Source organism: Eschrichtius robustus, chromosome 16, assembly GCF_028021215.1.
Source record: "Eschrichtius robustus isolate mEscRob2 chromosome 16, mEscRob2.pri, whole genome shotgun sequence".
Classification (NCBI taxonomy): domain Eukaryota; kingdom Metazoa; phylum Chordata; class Mammalia; order Artiodactyla; family Eschrichtiidae; genus Eschrichtius; species Eschrichtius robustus.
The window spans coordinates 687,013-710,771 of record NC_090839.1 but is presented as its reverse complement, the minus strand read 5'-3'; the positions used below and the strand labels follow the sequence as shown (position 1 = coordinate 710,771).

The window sequence follows — 23,759 nt, the reverse complement described above, 5'->3', positions numbered from 1 at the left end:
TCCAGTCCTGGCAGTGTTGTGACTGTTCCCAAACCCAGAGTTCAAGCATACAACCCGGTCAGGATCCAGAGCTTGATACAAAATCTTGGTTCCCCCGCCCCTCCCCCACCCCCAAAGACCTTGCCACCCGACGGACCGCGTCCCACATCGGCGTTGCAGACACCAAACACAGACGCACACAGACGGAAAGGTACAAAATGTGAGATGTGATCTACACGCTTTTCCGCTTCATAAAAAAATATTTATTAGTTTAAACATAGATTTGAAAAAAAAAAAAAAAGATCACGTTAAAAAAGAAACCTTCGTTACACGTCTTTCCCTCCACGCCTCTGGAGGCGATGTGTTCGCCTGCATCTCTGAAATCCAGCTCTCGAGTTAACCGCACACGAGAATAGTGAACACACGGGGCTCGGGGGCGGGAGGTGGGACCCTCGGTTTTCCAGGGTATTGTTTTGAGGAAGAAAATGCCCTTGTGGCACTGAGGGCCCCGTTAAAAGTCAGCCAGGACGGTCCAGAGCGGGAGCGAGCAGGTCCTGAGTGTGGCGCAAAGGTGGCCCGGGGTGCGGGCGGCGGGCTGAGAGGTGGCCCCATACAAAACCCAGAGACGCTTGGTAGCAAAGGTCTGGTTTCCAAATGCATTTGATAAGAAAGTAAGTCTTTATAAAAGGGGTTAGAAAGTGGGGGAAAGGTACACAGTGGGGAGCCCCACCGAGGGGCTCAGCTGGGCCCCACTGTGAGAGGCAGACGGGGGCGCTGGCCCCGGAGGCACCCCAACCCGCCCCGGGCTCCTGCCCCCCGGCCTGGCCCGGCCCGGCCCGGCCCTTCCCTAAGGATGCCGGCGTTGAGGAGTTCGCAGCGTCCCCAGCTGAGGATGGGAGGGCAGCCCTCTTCTGACTGAGAGAAAGGTGGCTATGTTTAAAACAAAGCAAAACAAAAAATGAAGCTGCGACTTCTCCCCGGGCAGGGCTTCAAGGACAGCACCCGTCCGTGTCCACGCAGCCAGCCACTTACTAAGGAGGGTTCTGTGGGATTTGCCTTTCTCCACCTAGAAAGAGTAGATGGGACCCGGGAGAAATGCAGTAAAGCCATTCGGCTTGCAGGTTGTGGGGAGAGAGAAAATCAAGCCAGTGTCTCCTTCGGCTCTAGCTCAGCACCCAAGGGGCCCTGGCACGGTGTCCCGCAGGGGCTCCCAAGCGAGGCGGGTGGAGGGGATGGAATGTATGTATTCACGAGCCTGAAAGGGAGACAGGCTGGGGTTGGGCCACAGTGTCCTCACAGCACACGGCGGGGCCCCGGCTTCTCAGAAAAAAGAGAGAGAAGGGGGTCGTAAGCGCGTTTAAAAGACGGCGAGGGGGCTTGGGAAGGAACCAAAGGAAAGACACGTCTGCGAGTGTCGTCGAGCGGGAAAGATAACACCGAACAGAACCACGTTACGTGCCAGCCTCAGTTCCCTTAGCTACTCACGGAACCGGGGCCCTGAGCACCCGGGGAGGGGGCGGCTCCCGCAGGCGGCGTGGGGAGCACTGGCGTCGGGGACACCATCCGGTGTTAGCAGCAGCGAAGGCGAGCCGCCCGGAACGGTCAGCAGGAGTGGCCTGGGCGCGGCAGGACGGGTGGGGCGGAGGGGCAAGCCAGCCCAGAGAAGTGCACACAAAGAAAGAGGAGGCCCCTACGGTGGGAGCACCTGGGCCCCCCGCCCAGCTGCCTCAGTGGGGGGATAGCACCTGGGCACCCTGGGCCGAGGTCGGCAGCTGCTGTGTGTTGAGCACCAAAGCCCAGAGGCGGGAGGGCCGCGGGGCTTTCTGGACGCCAGACCTGGATCTCGCAGGCTGCCACCGGACGGCACAGCCCTCGAGGGTGGGGGGCAGCGGCAGCCGCCAGCAGTGACCCCACGGCTGAGAAGGGGGAGCGGAGGCGGGGGCCCTGGATGGGGCCCAGGGTCAGGAGAACTCTCCTAACAGCTCCCGGACCCGGGCCTCGGGGCCACACTTGGGACCCGAGCCAGCGCTGGCCCTTTCCGGGTCACAGGCCACGGTGCGTCCGACGCCAGACCGGTGCGTCCTGGGCTCCCCTGATGCCCGGCCCGCGCCCCTGCTGGGGGAGGTGACAAGGGCTCTCCCTGGGCTCAGACCCGCCCCGTGCGCTGGGGCAGCGCCCGCCTCCGAGCCCCGGGTGTCCTCGAGGGGTCGGGGGGAGCAGGTGAAGGGGGCCCGGGGCGCACACAGGCGGGGGCGGCCGCGGCCCAGTGCCCGGCCCAGCCTAGGAGATCCAGGTGAAGTCCTTGTCGGTGCCCCGGGCAGGGCTGTGAGGCCCCCGCGGCGAGTCCTCGTCCTCCTTGTCGTCCCCCAGTAGTGCGTCCTCGGGGGCCAGGCCCACGTCGTCCTCGTCCTCACCCAGCTCCTCCTCGCCCTCGCCGCGTGGGTCCTCGGGGTCCTCCAGGTACGGCCCGTCGCCCGCGAACAGCTCAGGGGAGCCCTCGGCGCCGCCGCCATCCAGGGGCCCGGCCCCGCCGCCACCCGCGCAGTCGGCACACACGCCGTGGCGCCGCGAGCCGTGCTTGATGCCCACGCTGGCGGCCGACATGAACACGCGGCTACACAGCTTGCACACGTACTTCTTGTCCTTGCTGTGCACCTGCGGGGGGACGGCGGTCAGTGTGGGGGGGACGATGGTCAGTGCGGGGGGACGGCGGTCAGTGCGGGGGGACGGCGGTCAGTGCGGGGGGACGAGGTCAGTGCGGGGGGACGGCGGTCAGTGCGGGGGACGGCGGTCAGTGCGGGGGGACGGTGGTCAGTGAAGGGGGACGAGGTCAGTGCCGGGGTATGGCGGTCAGTGTGGGGGCGGCGGTCAGTGCGGGGGGACGGCGGTCAGTGCGGGGGGCGGTGGTCAGTGCGGGGGACGGCGGTCAGTGCGGGGGGACGGCGGTCAGTGTGGGGGCGGCGGTCAGTGCGGGGGGACGGCGGTCAGTGCGGGGGGGCGGCGGTCAGTGAGGGGGGACGGCGGTCAGTGCGGGGGGACGAGGTCAGTGCCGGGGGACGGCGGTCAGTGCGGGGGGACGGCGGTCAGTGCGGGGGGGGCGGCGGTCAGTGCGGGGGGGACGATGGTCAGTGCGGGGGACGATGGTCAGTGCGGGGGGGCGGCGGTCAGTGCGGGGGGACGGTGGTCAGTGTGGGGGAACGTACAGTCAGTTGAGTGGAGGGGGAGGATTGAGTGGCCCAGAAGGTGAGGTCTGGGTGGGTGGCAGTCAGTCTGCTAGGCTGCTCAGACCCCTAGCCCTGGCCGGGGGCCGCTGCACAAAGCCAGAACGCACAGAATTGCAGGTGCCACCAAAGCTCGTCCCCATCCAGAGGGCTGCTGGGCACTGGGCCGGCCGTGTCTCCCCCCCACCGGGGCTTGCCCAGGGCTTGCCCAGGGCTCAGATCTGCACTGGGGGTCATGCTGCCCCCACACCTCCCAGCACACAAGGCGGAGCGCACTCACCTCCGCCCCGCCCCCGCTTTTGCCCCACGAGGGGATGGCCAGGGCTCTGGTGGCTCCTGGCTTGGGCCTGGGGGGCCTGGGGGCACGGGTGATGGGAGCCCAGGACAGCGTTGACCGAGAGGGACTCGAGGCACCTGCCTTCTGGGAAGCCATCAGCCCAGCCAAGAGCTGGGCTGAGTGCCCAACCCGTGGGGCGGCAGGGTAGGGGGTCCCAGGGGGACCGTGATTGCTGCTCGAATGCTGCCTCCTGCCTTTCTGAATTCTCCAACCGACGGGCCTGGCCGAGCGCCCTCGGCTTCCCAGCTCAGCGGTCCCGCAGACCACCGTGAACGTCTGCCCCATCACAGCCTTCCCTGAAACCCGACCACGAGGACCTGCGACTGCTGCCAACCAGCCTAGGCAAGGCGAGAGGCCGGGTGCGCCCTGGTCGGACGTCAGGAGGAGCTGGGCCGCCTCACAGGTTTTGATTCCAGAAACAAAGCCTCAAACCACTTGGTTCCCGGGACCCTTCCTGGGTCTTTTTCATTTGTTACATTTTAAACCCAGGGCTTCCGGGACCCTCTGCAAAGAACAAAGACCCCAGTCCGGTCACAGCAGGGCTGGGCGGTGGGGACAGCTCCCGGGGAGCCACGGAGCCTGTCCTCTGGGCACTCGTCCGAATGAACGCATGGATGGGCAGGGAAGGATGTGGGCGCCGGGGCGACCCAGTACTCGGCTCCACGGGGAGGCGGCTGCTGAGACGGCCCCCCCCACCCCCTGCGCCCTGGCTAAGCCTCCCGGGGCGGGCGGGGCAGGAACAAGCTGCCCTTCTGCTGTCAGGGGAGGCTCAGCTGCCTCCCAGCCCTGCACATCTGCCCCTCGGGGGGACACAGGCGTCCCTGCAGTCTGCCAGCCCGGGCCCTGGCTCCGAGGGCTGCCTCCCGCTCCAGCTTTTCTACCTGGCCTCAGGGAGCCTCCCCGGGGAGCCCAGCCCCAAATGAGGCCCAGGCCGTGGGCTCTCCCTCGCTCCCTCGCGTGGCTCACCCCGCTGGGGCCACCCCTGAGGTCTCGCCTCGGCCCCCCTCACCGCGGGGATGTGGCCCCTCCGCCCCTCCTCCCCTCCTGCTGGTCAGCGGATCAGGGTGCTGCGGGGGTCTGGCCCAGCCCGTGCGGCCCTGAGGTCCCCTCACTCATGACATCACCCCAGCGTCCTCTCCCCACCCATGCCCCAGCCGCCTGGCCTCCCTCATTTCTCACCCACCCAAGGGTTCCTCACGCTGTGTTTTGGTGAATCTGCCTCCCTGTTTCAAGGGTGACCTTTTCTATCACTTCCTGGCCAAGCAAATTCATCTGCGCAGCACCTGTTCCTGAGCTGCGAGCCAGGCCGTCAGAACCTTCCAGGGGCTGCAGGGGAGAGGGGCCAGGGTCCCACAGCAATTGCAGGGCGGGGCACGGAGGAAGTGGCCACATGGCAGGACATGGGGGGCAGGGGCAGGGTCCTGGCAGGGAAGGGAGCACCTGCAGAGGCCGGGCTGGAGCAGAGGGGGCCCCAAAGGGGAAGCTGAGGAGTGGGGCTGGGGGGAGATGTGCTCACCTGCCTTCTGCACCTGGGGCCGGGGGCAGAGCTGCTCAGGAGGGATGTGGGGTTGGGGTGCCTCCCCGCTGTCCTGGTCTTTCCCACTGCAAGGCGGGCCCCACTTCAGGGCTTCCCGTGGCATCCTGGACAGCCCACGTCCCCATCCTGCCCGGACACCGCAGCCCCATGCAGAGCGTGCCCTGGACCAACCCTGTGCTGACCCCACGCTGACCCCGTGATGACCCCTATGCTGACCCACACCGACCCCCCACTGACCACATGCCACCCCCACGCGGCCCTGCGCCCGCTCACCAGCGTGTGCCGCTTCATGTGCTCGCGCCGCGTGAACTTCTTCCCGCAGATCTCGCAGGGGTAGGGCCGCTCGCCCGTGTGGGAGCGCATGTGCCTCTTGAGGATGCACTGGTGCATGGCCGAGAAGCTGCAGTAGGGGCAGCGGAACTTCTTCCTGATGACCGTGAACTCGTTCACTGCAAGACAGGTGGCGGCCGGTCAGCCTGCGGACCCTGCACAGCCCGCCCACCGCCCGTGCTCGGGTGTCCCCGTGGGGCTGGGGGTCCAGAGCCTCCAGTCAGGCCTGGCCCAGAGCAGAGAGGGCTGCTCCCACGTTCTAAGAAAGCACGCTTCTCAGATCAGCCAGTACCTCCCGTGTCAGCCCCTAAAACACACGAGTGCATGCGCGGAATCAACAGAAACAGGAGTGTGGACCCGTCTCCGCCCCGTCCACGTGTCCGCATGGCCGCAGCCAGGGCAGGGGTGCCACCTGGTGGACACGGCCCAGCGAGAGGACACCAGCCCCCGATGCGCAGCAAGCGTCCGGCCTCACTGTCCCTCCCCATGTTTCAGGGAGTGATACCGTGGGCCCCCGGGCCGGGGCCACATTCCAGGGGGCTCAGGGGGGAGGTCAGGGGTTGGGGTCCGTGGGGTCAGTCCCGCTCTGCCCGGGCACTGGGCAGCTCACCCCGAGTGACGTCCTTTATGCTGAGCCCCCGCGGACACCACAGTGACCCCCTCTTGAGCCAAGGGGCATCCATCCAGGACTCAGACCTAAGGCCTCCTGGGTTGGTCATCCCAAGCTCACCAGGGTTGCTGGGAGCCCCCAAGTGCTCGAGGGCACTTCGTCCCGGGTAGGGAGCCCGGGGCAGATGTCTGCTCTCGGGCATCTGGAAGCAGGCCCCAGCCCTCACACCACCCACAGTGCTCGCCGGCCACACCCCAGCACCAGCACCCAGGGGACAGACCAAGGGTCCCGACGGTCAGGCCAAAGGCAGGCAGGCGGGCGGAATGAACACCAGCAGCAGCGGGACCCCTGGTCAGACGCCACCGAATGTCCGTGCCTGGCAGGCCCTGGCCACGGTCACAGCTGCCCCCAGAAGTGCCAGAGGGAAGCAGACAAGAAAACAGAGGCTGCAACGTGACACAGCCCACAGCGTGGGGAGAAGCCGGGGAAGCTAAGGTGACCAAAGCTGGCCCCTCTCGCTCGAGGGAGCCGGCCAGGTCACTGGACAAACGACGGGACAGTTCCATCCTGCCCAGTTCCCCCAAGCCCGGGCCGCCCCGCACATCACACGGGGGCAGGGCCCTCGCCGCCGTCTCCGCGAAGCATGAAGCATGCCCCAGGCCTCCAATCCATTCTGGTGCTCAGACCCAGCCCCGGGCAGGTCGCCATGGAAATGGCGCCAACTGGAAGGTGCAGTGCAGTGACACGGAGCCCAACGGCCCTGGACACACCCAGGTCCCCATGAGCATCGAGAGGCTGGTGGTCACTCTGCACCTCCACCCCTGAAACACACCAGGCAACACCGAGTGTAACGTTTTATTTTGCTTCTTAAACAAGCCGTACATTTTCTCCTGAGACATCTTAAAGGGTGCCTAAATAATCAAGCAACCAGATTTCTTTATTTTCCAGAACATGGGTCAGTGAGACCGTCTGCAGGGCCTGCCAGGAGCCTGGCCATTCTCATGGACCCTAGAGCTCTCACTCTGGCATCTCCCGCACCCACGGACGTCAGGCACCAGGGACACACCGCCCAGGATGGCCCCTGTCCACGCGCAGGCCGGACAGCTTCACCAGCAGAGGCCATCACGGCCGCAAGACGGCTGTGTGGACCCCATCACAGCTCATGACCACCCCCAGGCCCGGCCGCCCGCTTGCCTGACGGCGTCTGTGCACACAGAAGGGGCTCCACGTCCCCACCAAGCCTGGGCAGTCACCAGGTGTCTCTGAGAATCCAAGCCCTGTCCTAAGAAGTAAGGCATTTTCTCACGTGTAGGAGCTTTCCACGTGCCTGTGGCTGGGAGCTGGGGCAGACGAGAGGCGAGAGGCGCGGACAGTCGCCCCTATCCCTTCACACAAGGCGGCCACAGTTCACAGTGTGACGGCTGTGACCACATTTTCATGCTACGATTTTTAACTGTAAGTTCTTAAATGTGCGAATACACCATGATTTATTCAACAAACATGTAAAGTGTTTCCATTTTTTTACCCTTGTGAACAACGCTTCAACAAAGTGCCTACAAAAGAACCTTTGCCCCTGGAGAGAAATCCTGAGAAGTGGGCCATGCCGGCCGTCGGGCCCCGTGGGCCACGCACCCTCAGTCCTCCTGAGGGCCAAGGCCATGCTCCGGTACGCGGGACACAGACGGCAGTCACCGCTGTTAGCAGAACTGCTCCCTGCAAGGCCGTAGGCCGGGGTCCCGGCTGCAGGGGCGACCAGAGCATCTTGGACCCGCGAGGAAGCAGCCCTTCCCAGGTGGCGGCTCCAGCCTCCCCAAGGAGGGCCCGCAGACAGGTGGGTCCGGGTGGGGGTCCAAGACAGGACAGAGGGAAGGGCACCTAGCCTGGCACATCTGGACGGACCGCCCCTGGCAGCCCCCACTCTGCGTCTCCCTTCCTGTCTGACCACCAGGCCCGGCCCGACCCGCCTGGTCGACGAGGCAGCAGCACGACCCCCACACCTGCCTCCCGCCGCTTCCCCAGCACAGAGCCCGGTTTTCATGTCAGCACGGAACACAGCAAGTGCACCACCCGCTCTGCAATGGAAAAGGCAAGTGAGGAGACAAGCTTTTAGGTTATTTTATTTCAAATAAATTTTTTGAGTTATTTTCTGCTTTCTATTCTGCTTCTATAAACGTAAAATTAAAATCTGATTTATTCTAGCCTGCATTTAACGATTCAGACCTACATGTTAAAAAAACACTTATCTCTGTACGTAAGTGCTGTATTTTTTCCCCAGAAACACAATTCAGCTGCACGAATGTGAGCGTGACCCCCGCCCCACGCCTCCACTGGGCACACAGCTGCAGGCTTCTGAACCTACCCCGTGATGAGGAATTTGCTGTTTTCTCTCTTTCTTTCTTTCTTTTTGGCCGCATTGGGTCTTCGTTGCTGCACGCGGGCTTTTCTCTAGTTGTGGCGAGCGGGGGCTACTCTTCATTGCGGTGCGCGGGCTTCTCATTGCAGTGGCTTCTCTTGCTGCGGAGCACAGGCTCTAGGCGTGTGGGCTCAGTAGTTGTGGCGTGCGGGCTCAGTAGTTGTGGCGTGCAGGCTCAGTAGTTGTGGCACACGGGCTTAGTTGCTCCGTGGCATGTGGGATCTTCCCAGACCAGGGCTCGAACCCGTGTCCCCTGCATCGGCAGGCGGATTCTTAACCACTGCGCCACCAGGGAAGTCCCAAATTTTGGTGTTTTCTTAATGTATTAGTTTCCTGCTAATACAAATATCCACAAACTGGGCAGCTTAAAGCAACAGACACCGGTCCTCTCTGTCCTGGAGGCCAGACGTCTGAGGTCAAGGTGTGGGCAGGGCCGCACTCTCTTCAGAGGCTCCAGGGGAGGGTCCTTCCTGCCTCTTCCAGCTTCTGGGGACTCCAGGCGTCCCTGGGCTTGTGGCTGCATCTCTCCCGTCTCTGCCTCCGTCTTCTCGTAGCTTCTCCTCTGTGTCTGTGCCTCCTCTTCTGTCTCTTGTAAGGACACCCATCACTGGATTTAGGACCAACTGGATATTCCAAGGTGATGTCATCTTAAGATCCTTAATTTAATTATGTCTGGAAAGACCCTTTTTCCAAATAGGGTCACATTCACAGGTACCAGAAATTAGGATGTGCACGTGTCTTTTGGGTGGAGGGCACCATGCAACCCACTACTTTGATGAACAGTACTGAGGAAAGTTTTCATTGACTGTTATGATTAAAATAACTTCACATGGGAAAGAAGCTAACACTTCCATACCTCGTGGTTTACAGTCTATATGTCTTAGAAAACCTTTCAACATCATGTAGTTTGACTCTCATAAACACACTAATAAAGCCTTAAAAATCCACATAGAGAAAAAGTAATTGAAATAAATGAAAAAGCACAAATAGCATCAAATTGAAACAGACACTCTCTACCAATCTGCCCTAAAAATGGAGCCCTTTTGTCTGGAACCAAGTGTCCAGGATGAACGGCAAGCTTGAAAATGAGGAAGCGACGTCAGAAGTTGGCACCAGATTATCTAAAGTATGAAGTTCAGCAACACTGAGCTACAATTTTGCAGAAATGTACATACAAGAATACCACTCAGCAAAGCAGCCTTAGAGGAAGCCACGTCTCCGCCCAGCCCTGCAGAGAATCAGACCTGTCGTAAACGTCACTGACCAGTGAACGTTCCAGAACGATTTCAAGATAACGCCCAAGACACCAAGGAACTGCCAGCAAACCGAAGGCACTGGCAGGTTGCAGGTGAGTCCGGAGGGGCGGTTTCTCCAGAAGGGCACTCAAGTCTTTGATCCGTCACTGTCCTGGATTCGTACTCTTCCTGATTGTAATTCCCAAGACACTGCACTTCAAGTGCATTTCAGAAAGAGATTCTAACATGGACCAAACTTTGTTTTTCCTTTTATAAATTGACGTGGCTGCCACTTATCGTGTGTCAGAATACAGTGAAGCTATGATGTGTCCACATTGCTTTCGGAAGGTTTTGAACCATACGTGAAGTGCACACACCTTAAATGTACCTCTTGGTGAGTTTTCACCTGCAGACAGACCCGGGAACCACCACCCGAACAGGACACCGCACACCCAGGCGCCTGCGGCTGGTCAGTACCACCCACCCCAGGCGACGGCCGCTCGGCTCCCCATCACCAAACGCTGGGCTACAGCTCGGTCTGGGGGGACCTGACACCCAGGCGTGGCCTTGCTCACTCAACACGGAGCCAGCGTGGCCTTGCTCGTTGCCATGTTGTCATCCACGTGACCACAGGACCCCATGCCCGTTCGGCAGCGACGGGCAGCAGGCCAGGCTCTCACTTCTGCTGGACGCGCACCTGAGAAGAACATCTGGGCCCCAGTGGAATCAGCATCTCCCAGCCACCACCGACACCTAGCCCCTGGTCATTTGCACACCCTCTTCTGTGACGTGCTTGTCACGTCTTCTGATCCTTCACTGAGTTGCTTTTCCTTTGATGTTTTATCTTGGGGGGTATTTTTTGTTTGTTTTTTAAATTTTCTGGCTGCACCGCATGGCATAGGGGACCTTGGTTCCCCGACCAGGGATTGAACCCGGACCCCCTGCATCGGAAGCTCGAAGTCTTAACCACCGGACCTCCAGGGAAGTCCCTGATGTTTTAAGTTTTATGGACGCTTCTGAACCTGGGTCCTCCGTCAGATGTATTTACCGCAGACCTTTTCTCTAGTCTGCGACTGGCCTTTGTACTCCCACGATGGTGTCTCTTAGTGAAGAAATCAGTAATTTTAATAAAAAAATTTTTTTGGCCGTGCCGTGCGGCCTGCGGGATCTTAGCTTCCCGACCAGGGACTGAACCCAGGCCCCGGCGGTGGGAGCGCCGAGTCCTAACCACTGGACCGCCAGGCAGGTCCCACATGTTAATTTTTTTAGTACAAAATTTTTATCAAACTTTCATCACGAGTGCTTCTTAAGAAGTGCTTAAGACACTTTTGCCCATCACCATGACCACGAGCACCACCGTCCCCTTCTAAATACGTTTAGGTTTGTTGGTCATTCCCATCTTAATGCTGAGGCAGGAATCAAGATTCATTCTTTCATCTGCGCCGGCATCCAGCTCACTCGGGTCCCCGTGTTGGAAAGACCGCCCGCCCCAGTGTCCCTGACAGGGGCCCACATCACAGCCCAGTCAGACCCTCGTCCACGGCCTCCTTGCCTGGCCCCCTCGGCCGGCCGCTGTCAGGCTGGGCGTCTGCCCCTCCTCCAGATCCTCCACTGTCTGCGCTGACCCCGCTCCCAGTCTCTGTAGCCTGCGGCGTCTGGGGCCCCGTGACCGCGGCAGGGCTGCCCTCCCGGGGCGGGGCATTCCAAGAGATGATAAATAACCAGCCTGTGAGCACAGCTTCCTGGCGACCAAGCCAGAGCCACGCCGTCCTCTACCAGCTCTCACGCTCTGAGCCACACTCCCAGCCTGATCACCCCACGACCAGACAACCAGGGGCAGCCCCGTGTGCCCAACGGGGCTCCCCTCTGCTCAGTTTTGATACACCGTGTTTTTCAGGGAATTTGCCCATTTCCTCCAACTTGTCAAAGGTATTAGCACAAAATTGTTCACGATATTCTCTTATCATCATTCTAACGTCCGTAGGATCTTAGCAATGATCTTTTTTATACCTTTTATTGACAGTCAACCTCCCTCTCTTTTTACTGATCACTGTGACAGGAGTTTGTCTGTTTCACTCATCTTTCAGTGTACCGGCGTTTGCCTTTGGTCATTTTTCTATTGTCCGTCTGCTTTCTATTTCATTGATATTTGCTGTTTTGCTCCTCCTGCTTTCTTTGGGTTTAATTTGCTATTCTTTTTCTCACTTCTTGACCCCCCAAATTAGAACTTTCCTTCTTTTCCAGTAAGTGCAACTAGAGCTATAAATTTCCCTTAAATACCACTTTAGGTGTATCCTACAAGTTTTGATATGTTGTATTTTCATTATCATTCAGTTCAAAATATTTTATAATTTCCATTGTGACTTATTCTAGTATCTTTCTGTTGTTGATTTTTAAAATCTAATTTCACTGAGGTTAGAGAGCACACTCTGTATGATTTCGTCCTTTGGGATCTGCTGAGACCTGCGTTACATTCCCGCTTGGTCTATTTTGTAAATGCTTCCTGTGCATTTGGAATGTTCTGCACTTGTTTGGTGCAATGTACGACCTGGTTAACCATGTTGTCATAGGCCAATACTTCTCTGAAAAAAGATGCAAAACTCCTAAACAAAATAGCAAGCTGAGTCCAACTATATAGAAAAAGAACAGCATCTTGTGACTCGGTGGGTTTATTCCAGGAATTCAAGGTTAATATTTGAAAACTGTGTTCAAATCTACTCCCTCCTTACTGATATTTTGTACGCTGATCTATCAATTACTGACGAAATTTGTTAAAAATCCTCAACTCTAATTGTGGACTTGTTTCTCTCTCCTTTTAGTGCTGTCAACTTTCACTCCATATATTTAAAAAGCAAGCCTATGCATTTCAGGATCTGCGTTTCCCACTGAACTGACTCTCTTGTTATTGTGTAGTGGCCTTAGAGCAACACCCCTCCCAGTTTACTTTGCTGCTGACATCAATAAGCCTCTGTAGGCTGGTGTTTCCTTGGTTTCTCTTTTTTATCTTTTTGCTTGAAACCTTTCTGTGCTCTTATCTACAAAGCATGTTATCTACAAACAACAAATTTTCTTTAAAAAGCAAGCTGATAATCTTTTCTTTTTCCTGCAGTGTTCAGTCCATTGGTAATAACAGGATTATTAGTGTAGTTGGGTGACGTCTACCATCTCCCTATGTGTGTTTTATTCTGTCCTTTTATGGTTTTTGTTCCTTTAAACTTCCTTGCTTGCTTTCTTTCAAATTAATCAAGTATTATTCCACTTTTTTCTTCATAAGCCTTTGAGCTGTACGTGATGATTTTTGCCATTATTCACTGCAACTTTGTAGAGAAGGCAAGACTCATCCAACGGCCGAGCTCGCTCGCCGCCCCGCCCCCCACCCTTTGAGTTGTTTGTGTCATGCGCTATGCTCCTATTTGAGTCAAAAACCCCACAAGGAGCTGTAAATATTGCCTTAAATGATTAAGATCTTTCTATAGAGGGCTGTTTTTTAGTACTTCTTGTCAGCCGGCAATGAACCCCCTCGGTTTTGTTTCTTTGTGTGACATTGTCATCACGTAGCCTTGGTCTCTGAGGGATACTTCTGCTGGGTATAGAATACTGGTCTCGGCATTTCTGCAGCGCCTCAGAGACTAGCGCCATCGTTTCCACTGAAAAGTCAGATGTCAATCTCGATGTTGTTCCTCTTAATGTCTTTTTTCCTCTGGCTGCTTCTAAGATTTTTTTTTTAAAAAAAAACCTTTATATATTTTAAAAATTTATTTATTTATTTATTTTTGGCTGTGTTGGGTCTTTGTTGCTGTGCGCGGGCTTTCTCTAGTTGTGGCAAGCGGGGGCTACCTTTCGATGCGGTGCGCGGGCTTCTCACTGTAGTGGCTTGTCTTGTTGCAGAGCATGGGCTCTAGGCGCACGGGCTTCAGTAGTTGTGGCGCACGGGCTTAGCTGCTCCGTGGCATGTGGGATCTTCCCAGACCAGGGCTCGAACCCACGTTCCCTGCATTGGCAGGCAGATTCTTAACCACTGCGCCACCAGGGAAGCCCAAGATTTTAATTTTTGTCTTTGGTTTTCAGTAGTTTGACTACAACATGCCCAGTTTTGTTTTTTGGTTGTTTTATTATTTTAGTGTTCGTCCTGCTTTGGGTTTGCTGAGCTTCTTGAATCTGTGGATTGATGTCTTTCATCAGTTTTGGAACGTTCTCTGCTATTGTCTCTTCGGATACTGCTTCTGCTCCATTTTCTCTCCTCTCTCCTCTGGACCCCAATTACACATGTATTAGACATTTTCACTGTTCCTCTGTGTGTCTTTGCTTGTCCCCATGCTTTTCTTTCCTAAGCTTCAGCCTGGATCCTCTCCATCGCTCCGTCTTCCAGTCTCCTCGTCCTGTCTCGGGTGGTACCCAGACTGCTGTAAACTACTCAATGGATCCCAGCCTCACACATTGTATTTTCAGTTCCAGCAGGTTCGCTGGACTCTTTTTTACAGATTCTTCCTTCCCTCAAGGACTGCAGCCTTCAAGTCCCACCTGCACTGATTGCTCCCCAGGATGTGTGTGTGTGTGTGTGTGTGTGTGTGTCTATATGTGTGTATATTTGTGTCTGTATGTGTGTATATGTGTATGTAGGTGTGTGTATGTGTGTATATGTGTGTGTGGTTTTGGGGGGCCAGCTTTTCAGGTAGTTTTTGCCTGGAGGGTAAGCCCAATACGAGCTAGTCATGGTTGAAACTGGAACTTGAAATTTTATTTCAGAATTCTTTCTTTAAAATAAATTAGTGCCTTTTCTTAGCTCCTGAGTTATGTGCAACCACCGAACTGACAATGATCCAGACTGGATTCTTATATATTTTAAATACAGTCTAAACAGTAAGTTAGTATCCCCAAGCAAGTAGGAGTCCCCATTTCTACACACATACACACACGCACGCAGACACACCCTACAACACGTGGTTGGTACCCGAGTTTGTGAGGCTACCCAGTCACATTTTGTGAAAGTGGTAACAGGCCAGGAAGCCCACAGTGAACTTGTAGACATGGAGCAAGTTTTGTGGCTGTAAAGAGACCTAAATTACCAACCTTTTATTATTGCAATCCTTTGTATTGAAGAAAGATTAACATTACATATTGATAAATTTTTAAAAACTCTTTGAAATCAATTCCTGAGCCAGGATATTTCAATGAGAAATTCAATAAAATGTAAGCAATGGAATACCTAAACAAACTTGCTTAAAATTTCATATGTTGGATGACAGTACTGTTTTAAGGGAAATAATATTAGAACTAAGAACAAGCTCAGGGGCCATCTATCCTAAGATGTTTCCTATGTTCCCATCACTTTACCATCTACACATCTTTTTTAAAAGAAGAGATATTCTCTCTCTTTCTCTATCTTAAAAAGAAATTCAACTCATTTAAACTATAAAATGCACCAAAAGAGTTCATTCATTCTCCCACCCCCACCCCTGGAAATCACCAAACTGTTTGTTCTCTGTATCTATGAGCTTGTTTGTTTTTTTTGTTTGTTTGTTTTTGTTTTTGTTTTTAGATTCCACATGTAAGTGAAATCATACAGTATTTGTCTTTCTCTGTCTGACTTATTTCACTTAGTATAATAAGCTCTAGGTCCATCCATGTTGCTGCAAATGTCATTATTTCATTCTTTTTTTATGGCTGAGTAATATCCCGTGTGTGTGTGTGTGTGTGTGTGTGTGTGTGTGTGTGTGTGTACACACACTGAATTTTCTTTATCCATTCATCCACTGATGGACACTCAGGTTGTTTCCATATCTTGGATATTGTAAATACTGCTTCAATGAACAAACCTATTTCTTTTAGGTACAACGGAAACTTTCTGACATTTCTTCATTATTTAAAAAAATTAACAAAAAGCCTTTTTGCACAATACTGCGGGGCCTCTCCACAGGGCAGGCCTCCTTGCAGGCGCAGGTCACGCTCCATCCACACAGGGAAAAGTCCCACAAGCGAGCAAGTAACAGGGAAGCAGCTACAGGGTCGCATCCCCGGGGGCGCAGGTAACGTGGGTGGTGCACACGCGCATTCTGCGACAGCATAACCCCATCTGGACACACAATCTCTGCGACCTAACAGCCAAAGATCCCACCGTGACCAGCAAAAAAAGGAAAGGAAAGCTTCCTTTTCTCAGAAATGTTGTTTATATGCAAACAGGCACTTAATAAACCCTCTCAGAAGGAGTGACACCACCGACAGGTCTTTGAACTCCCAGGGACACTGCTCTGGCAGGGTCACCTTGGCAACAAGCATCCTGGGCCTCTCTCAAAGCCCAACTTTTCTCCATCTTCAGAACTCATCTAATGATTGTAAAGACTGGAGTGACTGGGGCAGGTGGGCAGCCTGAGCTGCACGTGGACCACGCCCTGACCACGGCCACAGCCACGGCCACGGCCACGGGGGGTGGGAATGGGCCTGGCAACTCCAGGAATTCGGACCCTGGAATGGGCCGCCTGCTTCCTTCCTAAGCCCACCTGCTGCTTGGCCAAGGGTCCTGGAGTCCCTGCATCCTCAGCCACCCGCAGACGTGGGCCCAACGCGTCCAGGGCAGCTGGACTCCAGCAAGGACAACGTGCCCTTTCTGAAAGGAAGCCAGCTTGGTAACTCTGTCTCCCTCACATGTGGCAGGCAGGGCACACCGAGGCTGTGAAGACTGGGCTTCATCCTCACATCTTTCTGGAAAGTAACGGGGTCAGAGCCACTTGGTTCCAAGATCCGACACAATCCCCACTGCCTGGAGGCTGGAGGCACACCTGTCCTACCTGCCCACCACTGGGCACTGAAAGGCCTTCACCAGGCCCGGCGAAGGATTCGGGAAGTGACCGTTTTAAAGGCTCACACCGACGCCTGGTGCCGGCTCTGCCATCACCCGCTGGCCACCTGGACCCGACGCCAGGCTGCCCGCAGCAGAGAGGCCCATGCAAACGTCCGCCCCCAAGTGCCAAGGGCCTGTTCCAGCCTGGCCGCCTCAAAACCACTGTCCGCCGCGGAGGCGTCCGTCTCCTTGGGGCTCCTTGGCTGACTTCAGGGTGGAGCCCTGGGCAAGTCCATCCAGGCCGTGAAAGTGCTCCTGGCCACACAATGAGCCAGAAGGAGACCCTGGTCATCCTGGCCGGGCCGGCGGACCCCGTGGAAACCCCAGGCACCTGCTGGAGCCACCTCCGGAGGGGCCCGCCCCTCGGCCCAGGCCTCCCGGTCCGAGGGACATCAACCTAGAAGGAGAGACAGATGAGTTACAGGCCGTTGGGACGCGATGGAATTGGGAAGATCGGAGTGCGGACGCGCGTCACCCCCTACTCACCGTGTCCCCGTCCAGTCACCACACGGAAACCGCCACGCGTCTGGAAAGGAAGCTGCAGTTAATTCTTGATGAACGGACGCGCGAAAAATCCACGTCAACAGAACGCCTGCCCCTCCCACCGAAACCATCCTGTTTTCAAACACACGGGAATAGCATTTGATTTATTTCAAATTACAAAATATGTGATCAAGCTCTCCCTCTTAAAATATTTTTTTCTTCAGGGGAACAATGGAACCTAACAGACCTGTCTTTAAATAACCAGCTGTGACCTGAGGCACAGGAAGTGGATCTCAGACGCCTCGGGACAAACACGCAGCCACCGGCACCGGGGCAAAACCTGCTGGAGACAGGCCGGCACTGCTCAGTTTGAGGAACTGGGTTTTTAACTTGCTGCTGTATGAGTCTGTATATTAGGGGGGGAAATGCCTCCAAAAAATATTTTAATTTAAATATCAAAACCAATTTAACGTCATATAACACGTTGCAACTATTACTGCAAAGCTGACACCTGTGTCACGTTGAGTGACATGGGGCCGAGGGGACTGTGGAGCGGAGGGTGGACGGGAAAGCAGCTGTGACCACACAGGCTCGCCCAGGACATGCCGAGCACGCGGGTTCTGGGGCGCCATGCCCGCGAGGACGTGCGCGGTGGACGGGCGTCTGGCCGGGGCTGCACCGACGTGGCTGGCCGCCCTCCCGTCTTACCTGGGCTGGGGAGGTGGCCGGCTCCCTGGGCTCCATCTGGCCGGTCCCCAGAGCGGGCATCCCGGGCTCTGAGTGCAGGAGGGTGGAGGGGCTGGAGGGAGGTGACTCGGGTTGGCGCCAGGCCCTGGGGACACAGGAAACGAGTCTCACCCGTGTGAACGGACACCAGCTGGCGGGCTGTAGAGAGTTCAGGAAGCACCGTCCTTGGCCATCTTGCGGTGAGCCGTGTGCTGCCAGGTGGCGAGGCCCGGATCTCGCTGGGCGAGGGTGTTTGGGGGCTTCTATCAGCTCGCCACTCCCAAGCGCCAGGGTGTCCACACGTGACTTGTCTGGGGCGGGGTCTCTCTCCCAGAAGCAACATGATTACAACGGGGTGTCTGCACAGAAAGTCAGAACCCGTGGCGTGGACATGGCACACGCTCACCTGTGCTTGAGGAAGGATCTTCTGGGAAGTCCTTCATGGTGTGTCGACCTGACTATTTACCTAAGAGGGTGGTAATGCTTCCATCAAATGCCCTTTCATAAGAGATTGCTTAAGATTCCAGTATCAAGCCAGACTCGAGTAAAGTCCTTGATCATTTTAAACACCAGAAGAAAATACTCTTTCAGCCACAATCAGAACAAACCCAGCTGCCGCTGTTCCCCGACAGATGTCAGGGGCGTCCCCGGAGAAACACTGGGCGGGGGAAGCCCGCAGCTGGCGGCCCCCCGGTCCAGGGCAGACCCCGCCCGCCACCACCCCAGGTCTGAGCTCTCCTCCGTAGCAGCACATCCTTCCAGCCAGACAGGGCGGCACCGCCCATCACCGTCAGGAGGAATCCCCGACTGCCGCCGGAGCCGTGGCGGCGACGTGCGCGGGACGGTCGGGGCTTCTGGGAGGCTGGGGACGGCGCCGCCCCTCGGGCACTCAGCCCCCAACAACCAGAGCGGCTGCTTCATCTCCACTTCATTCCCGTGAAATCAAAGTCACTCATGCTCTCTCAGCATTTTTCAAGGTCCCTCCCGGATCAACACACACCCACAAACACAGCTCAGGGAAACAGCTACACTTGTGTGCCATGAACGTGCTGGTCACGGTTTCTATTCAGTGAACAGTGACTTTTAACCAATGGGATGCCAGCCTCCTGTTGCGAACGTAATAAGAGCAGAAGAATTAACTTAAACCGAATCAAAACAGAAAGTACAAAAGTCCTCTTACGGAGAAATCAGTTAACAGTGGTGATCCAGCAACGAAACCATCTGTGGAACTTAATTGCCAAGCCAAACGCTATCAGACTTGGGAAAGCAGGGAAACTCGGTTTTTCTAGGAGGCTCCAGAACCTTCCAGAAAGGACCTTCGGTTACGGCTCTGCACAGCCTGCGGGTTTGATGCACTTAATTTGAACGTCTGCGACCACCACCCCTTTCTCCTGCAACACTGCACGCCCGGCAGGCCACACTGACACACCGCAGGGCTCGCCACCTTGAGACCAGGACGACCCAGCAGGGCCGAGAGCCCCGCTCAGCACACCCCACGCCACACAGCTGCCACCGTCAGACATCACGACGGGGACGTGCCCTCCCCCTGGTCCTCCAACCACGAGTCATGGCTACTGGGACGTCGGCCCTACAGGACCCCCAACATCACAAAACAAAAGGCTCGGCCCTGGAAAAACCTTGTCAACGACCTGAGGAGCCTGGGCGCCGGAGTCAGGAAATAGCCCCCCCAACGCCCTTGAACCGGACCAGGGGCGAGGGACCCCCAGCACAGCGGCGCAGGGCTCCCATCTCCCTGCCGGGCCTCCCCGGAGGAAGCGTGGCAGGCTCTGCACCCACCGAGCTTGGGGGTGTCTCCACACTGGAGCCCGGGCGGCGGCGCCTCTGCTTTGCCGGCACTGGTGCCCAGTGTGAAGCCAGTGTTTTCCTTCGAATGTGTTTTTAGGTCCCCGGTGCTCCCCGGGCTGGGAGTCGCCTGGGCTCAGGGCCTGCGTCACCACTGGGCGGCACCCAGGAGGGGTCTCCCCATCCGCACGCTCCCATCCGGCGACCCCTGACAACATCTGCAACTGAACGGAAACCGTGGCCCGTCTGGAAGCAGAGCGGTGGCGGGGGGTGAAGGCAGGGGCTCTGGGGGGCCTGACGCTTTGTCGCGTCCGCGCACAGAAGCCGGCGCCCGTGAACTGAACAGCACCGAGCAGACGCGCCCACGGGCACTCCGCAGGGGCTGCCCAGTCCCGGCTCAACGCAGGAAGGCAGCTCGCGGGCCCTGCCCACCCGCCCGCCGGGGACGGAACGCCTGCCACAGGGAGGTGACCACACGATCTTGGAAAATAAAGTTCTTCTCTGGATATTTCCATTCCTCATTTTAGTGTATGCCCAGAACAGGCAGATTTTACTTAGGATGTCAGAAAAGAATGTTCTAAAATAACCCATTCCTCCAGCAAGCCCTTCAGCCTCTCTGCCCGAGGGAACATGGGAGCCCATGCCTGGCCCCCTGGACACGGCCCAAGTCACCAGCTCCCAGCCGCCAACTTGTCAACCCTCTCGTAAGGGCAGAACTAATGAAAAAAGTGGGAAATTTAGAGTATTTACAGCAAAGAGGTTAAAACACAATCGAAATGACAAAATATCAAAACCCACCAGTAGACTTCACCCCGGGTTAGTCACGGATGTACTAAAAATAGAGCGCATGGGGTTTTACTCCCCTGCCCCCAGCTCCCTGTGAACTGCGAAGGGGGGCGTGTGTGCACATGGGGCCTGGGGACGTGCCCGGGGCAGGTGCGGCTGCCCGATTGCGTGTCCGCTGGGAACAGACCACCCGACAGGGCCACCGCTCACCCTCTGACTCCACCCAGCTGCCCCATGTGCTGCCAGGCCGGGTCTGGGCCTCTGCAGGGACAGGGCCGGAGGAGGGGGCACTCTCGGGGCTGGAGAGCATCTCTCCCTGGGCCTCACTCGTCCCAGACCCCCACAGTCAGACCCTTGGCTCACGGCTCACGGCCTGACCAAACGCGGGTGCAACCGGTGCTCTCGGGCCACCTGGACCCCTGGCCCCATCCCTAGCTCAGTTCTGCACAGAACACCAAAGGCCTGGGGATCAGGCCCACCCCAGAGGAGAAGGCTGCCAGACGCGGGGACAGGAGGAGAAACCCCGAGGAACCGCCCCCCTCGTGACAACGCGGTTCAGCCACAAAGGAGCCGCTGCCACCTCCCAGGGCCTCTGACACGTGCAGTTCACTCCCACCAACTGGGAGCGTCCAGAAAGAGCCAGAACCAGTGTCCAGCCCTGCAGTTACACACCCAGGCTGCTCCTTCCACGACGTCCGTGAAACTGCCCAGCCGTCCCCTCAGCAGGACGTTCACCTGCGGACTCGCCGATTCTAAACCCCAGATACCGCAGATACCCTAGGACCACCTCCTCAAGCTACCAGATCATCCCAAACCCAACAGTTTCTGCTGACAAGTTCAGGGTCTGAGCTGAGCGGGAAATGGATTAATATCGTGGAGCGTTTATCAAACACACTTTACTTACGTGTCCCACGTTTCACGTTCACAACAACTGTGTAAGTGACGCTATTCCCATTTCTCAGATGCAAAAAACGAGGCCTAAACGTATTTTTTAAAGTGTGTCCAACAGCCTTGGGGGATCCACCCCTGGGTCTGACTTCACAGCCAAGTCCTACAACCGCCCTGGCATCCCACCTGCCTCGGACTCGGCACGATAAATAAAGAGAATGTGGACACTGTTCTCTACGCTCAGACTTTATTAGCCACAAGCAATTTTCATCACAAACGCTTCGGATATTTTAGCGCTCGTGAAAATATTGTTTTTAAAATTAGAGCAAAAATGAAAGACACATTCCCCAGACCCCCGTCACCGGCTGCCGCTTTTCCTTTGCTTCCTTCGGGGGTGCTCAGGGACCCACACACAGGCCTGCCAGCCACACACGCTTGGACCGCAGGGCCTGGGGTGGAGCCCTTCCCACGCCCTCTGCACTCAGAGCCGCCTGCTTTGGGGTGTGTCACTCTGCCCCGAAGAGGGAAACGGGGCCACACCCGACTCTCCCTCACAGACACCAACCCAACAGAGCGCTTCTCTCGGGACGCCGGGGACATGGGCACACCGCCCCAGGCCCCCAGGCCCCGGGCACCCAGGGTGGGTGATGCTCAGAGCGCCCCAGCCGAGGGGGAGGGGCACCCGCCCAGGCCGGCGCCCGGGGGACCCTCGGCCAGCACCGCTGTACCTCATCCGCTCCTTAGGTTACTCTGCTATTTGCTTGTGAGCAACTGGAATTCAGCTGGAGACACTCAAGGTGTAAACACAACCCCCAAATCCTCTTTAAATCTCACACACCAGCAGCAGTGCCTGGCGGAAAGCGAGGCCCCGCAGCCTGGCCACGCTCCCCAGGCAGGACGAGGCGGCACAGGCAGGGGGCGAGGCCAGCAGAGGGAGCCCGAGCCCGCCGCGTCCCAAGGCCTCCCGGGCGCGGGGCTCCCTGTCCCAGGCCCGCACGGCCCAGCACGTGCCAGCTCGATCAGGGTTTAGGGCTGGATGCCTCGATTTCAAGTATGAGCGTTTGGACAAGCCCTCGGCCGCTTCCCTCCCGGCGCCCCGACAGCGCTGCCTCCTCTCCGAAGGCCCCTCGACCGCCACGACCCACACGCACGCACGCGCCCTCAGCGCGTCCGTCCCGTCGCAGCCCGAGGCGCGTCACGCCCGCCCCCGCGCAGCGCCCGCGCGGCACTTACGGGACAGGGAGTGGGTGCCCTTGGGCAGGTACTCCAGCAGCAGGGAGCTGTCATCCGCCAGCACGTCGGCCTTGAGGGCCAGCAGGCTGTTCTTACTCATAAGTGCCGCCCGCAGGTTGGCCACCGCGGTGGCCTGGTGCAGCGCGTCGTCCTTCTCGGGGGTGAGGGGGGCTCCCGGGTAGCTGCCTTCTCCTCCCAGGAGCCCCTCGTCCACGTGCGTGTAGAGCTCGGGCCTCTCCCCGCGGCTGTCCGAGCTGCTGGCTTCAGCGACGGTCAAGTCCGCGTCTGGGGAGGGAAACACACATCAGAGACCTCGCCCGCGACTCAGGACCCTCCGAACAGCAAGCAGGCAAGTCTAGGAGGAGCCGGAGCCACGAGCGTCCTGAACCCCAGCGGCCTGGCCTCAAGCCCGATCCCGGCCTGCCACGAGGTCCCAGGACAGCGGTGCCGTCACAGCCAAGACCTCGCGAGGGGCTCAACCCAGAACCCGGGGGCGGGGTGGGCGCCCACCCAGGACAGGGGGTCTGCTCCGGGGCCGAGCATCTGGGTATTTTCATCTCTCAGAGAAGGGGCAACACGCAAAATGGATCAAAAAGCCCAAACTACACAACTCTTAGAAAACCTCCGCGGCCTGAGACTGGGTCACGGGTTCCCAGCTGTGACACCAAAAGCACAAGCACTAAAGCAGATTAAACTGGACTTCGTCAAAAATTAAACCCCTGAAGGCCTCAAAGGACACCATCAATACAGTGAGAGGATGGGTGGGAGAGAATATCTGCAAACTGTACGCCTGACACGAGAGCCTCTCTAGACACTACAGAGGACTTTACAGCTCCACAAAAAGACAAATACTCCAGCTTAAAAGTGGGCAAAGGACGTGCACAGATATTTGCCCAAAGAGGACACACAAATGGCCAGTGAGCTGTGCTCAGCGCCATTCGTCGTCAGGGAAACGCAGCTCAGCACCAGGAGGTCGTCCCCACGCCCTCTGGGACGGCTGCAACCCACAAGTGCCAATGGGACGTGGGACCCTGGAGCCCCCCCGGCTGCTGGTAAAAACGTAAAATGACGCAGCCGTGGTGCAAGAGCTTGGCGGGTCCTCAGAAGGGTGGACACCAAGTTCCCACGTGGCCCGGCCTTTCCACTGGTGGGAGGACGTCCAGGAGGGGAAAGACCCACGTCCGCGCTCAGAGCAACCGCACCCATAACAGTCAGAAGTGGAGCAGCCCAAACACCCAGCTGCCAATGAAGGACAAACACAGAGGAATATGATTCAGCCGTAAAAAGGAATGATGCGCTGGCGCAGGCTACGATGCGGATGGACCTCGAACACGTCATGC

General features: G+C 57.3%; 1 protein-coding gene across 3 annotated transcripts in view; it reads right to left on the bottom strand.

Moving 5' to 3' along the window:
* Positions 1 to 228: 228 nt before the first annotated feature.
* Positions 229 to 23,759, bottom strand: part of ZBTB46 (zinc finger and BTB domain containing 46) — a 57,201-nt gene continuing 33,670 nt past the window's right edge. For 2 of the 3 annotated variants that reach the window (XM_068565994.1, XM_068565993.1), the window contains exons 3-5: positions 22,420 to 22,704; positions 5,348 to 5,523; positions 229 to 2,634 (exon numbers count right to left, since the gene is read on the bottom strand). In XM_068565994.1, the coding sequence (XP_068422095.1) occupies positions 2,260 to 2,634; positions 5,348 to 5,523; positions 22,420 to 22,704 (836 nt within the window). In that variant the 3' untranslated portion in view covers positions 229 to 2,259. Of the gene's footprint in view, positions 2,635 to 5,347; positions 5,524 to 17,691; positions 17,816 to 22,419; positions 22,705 to 23,759 lie in introns of all 3 variants that reach the window. The other variant, XM_068565995.1, reaches the window with a different exon arrangement.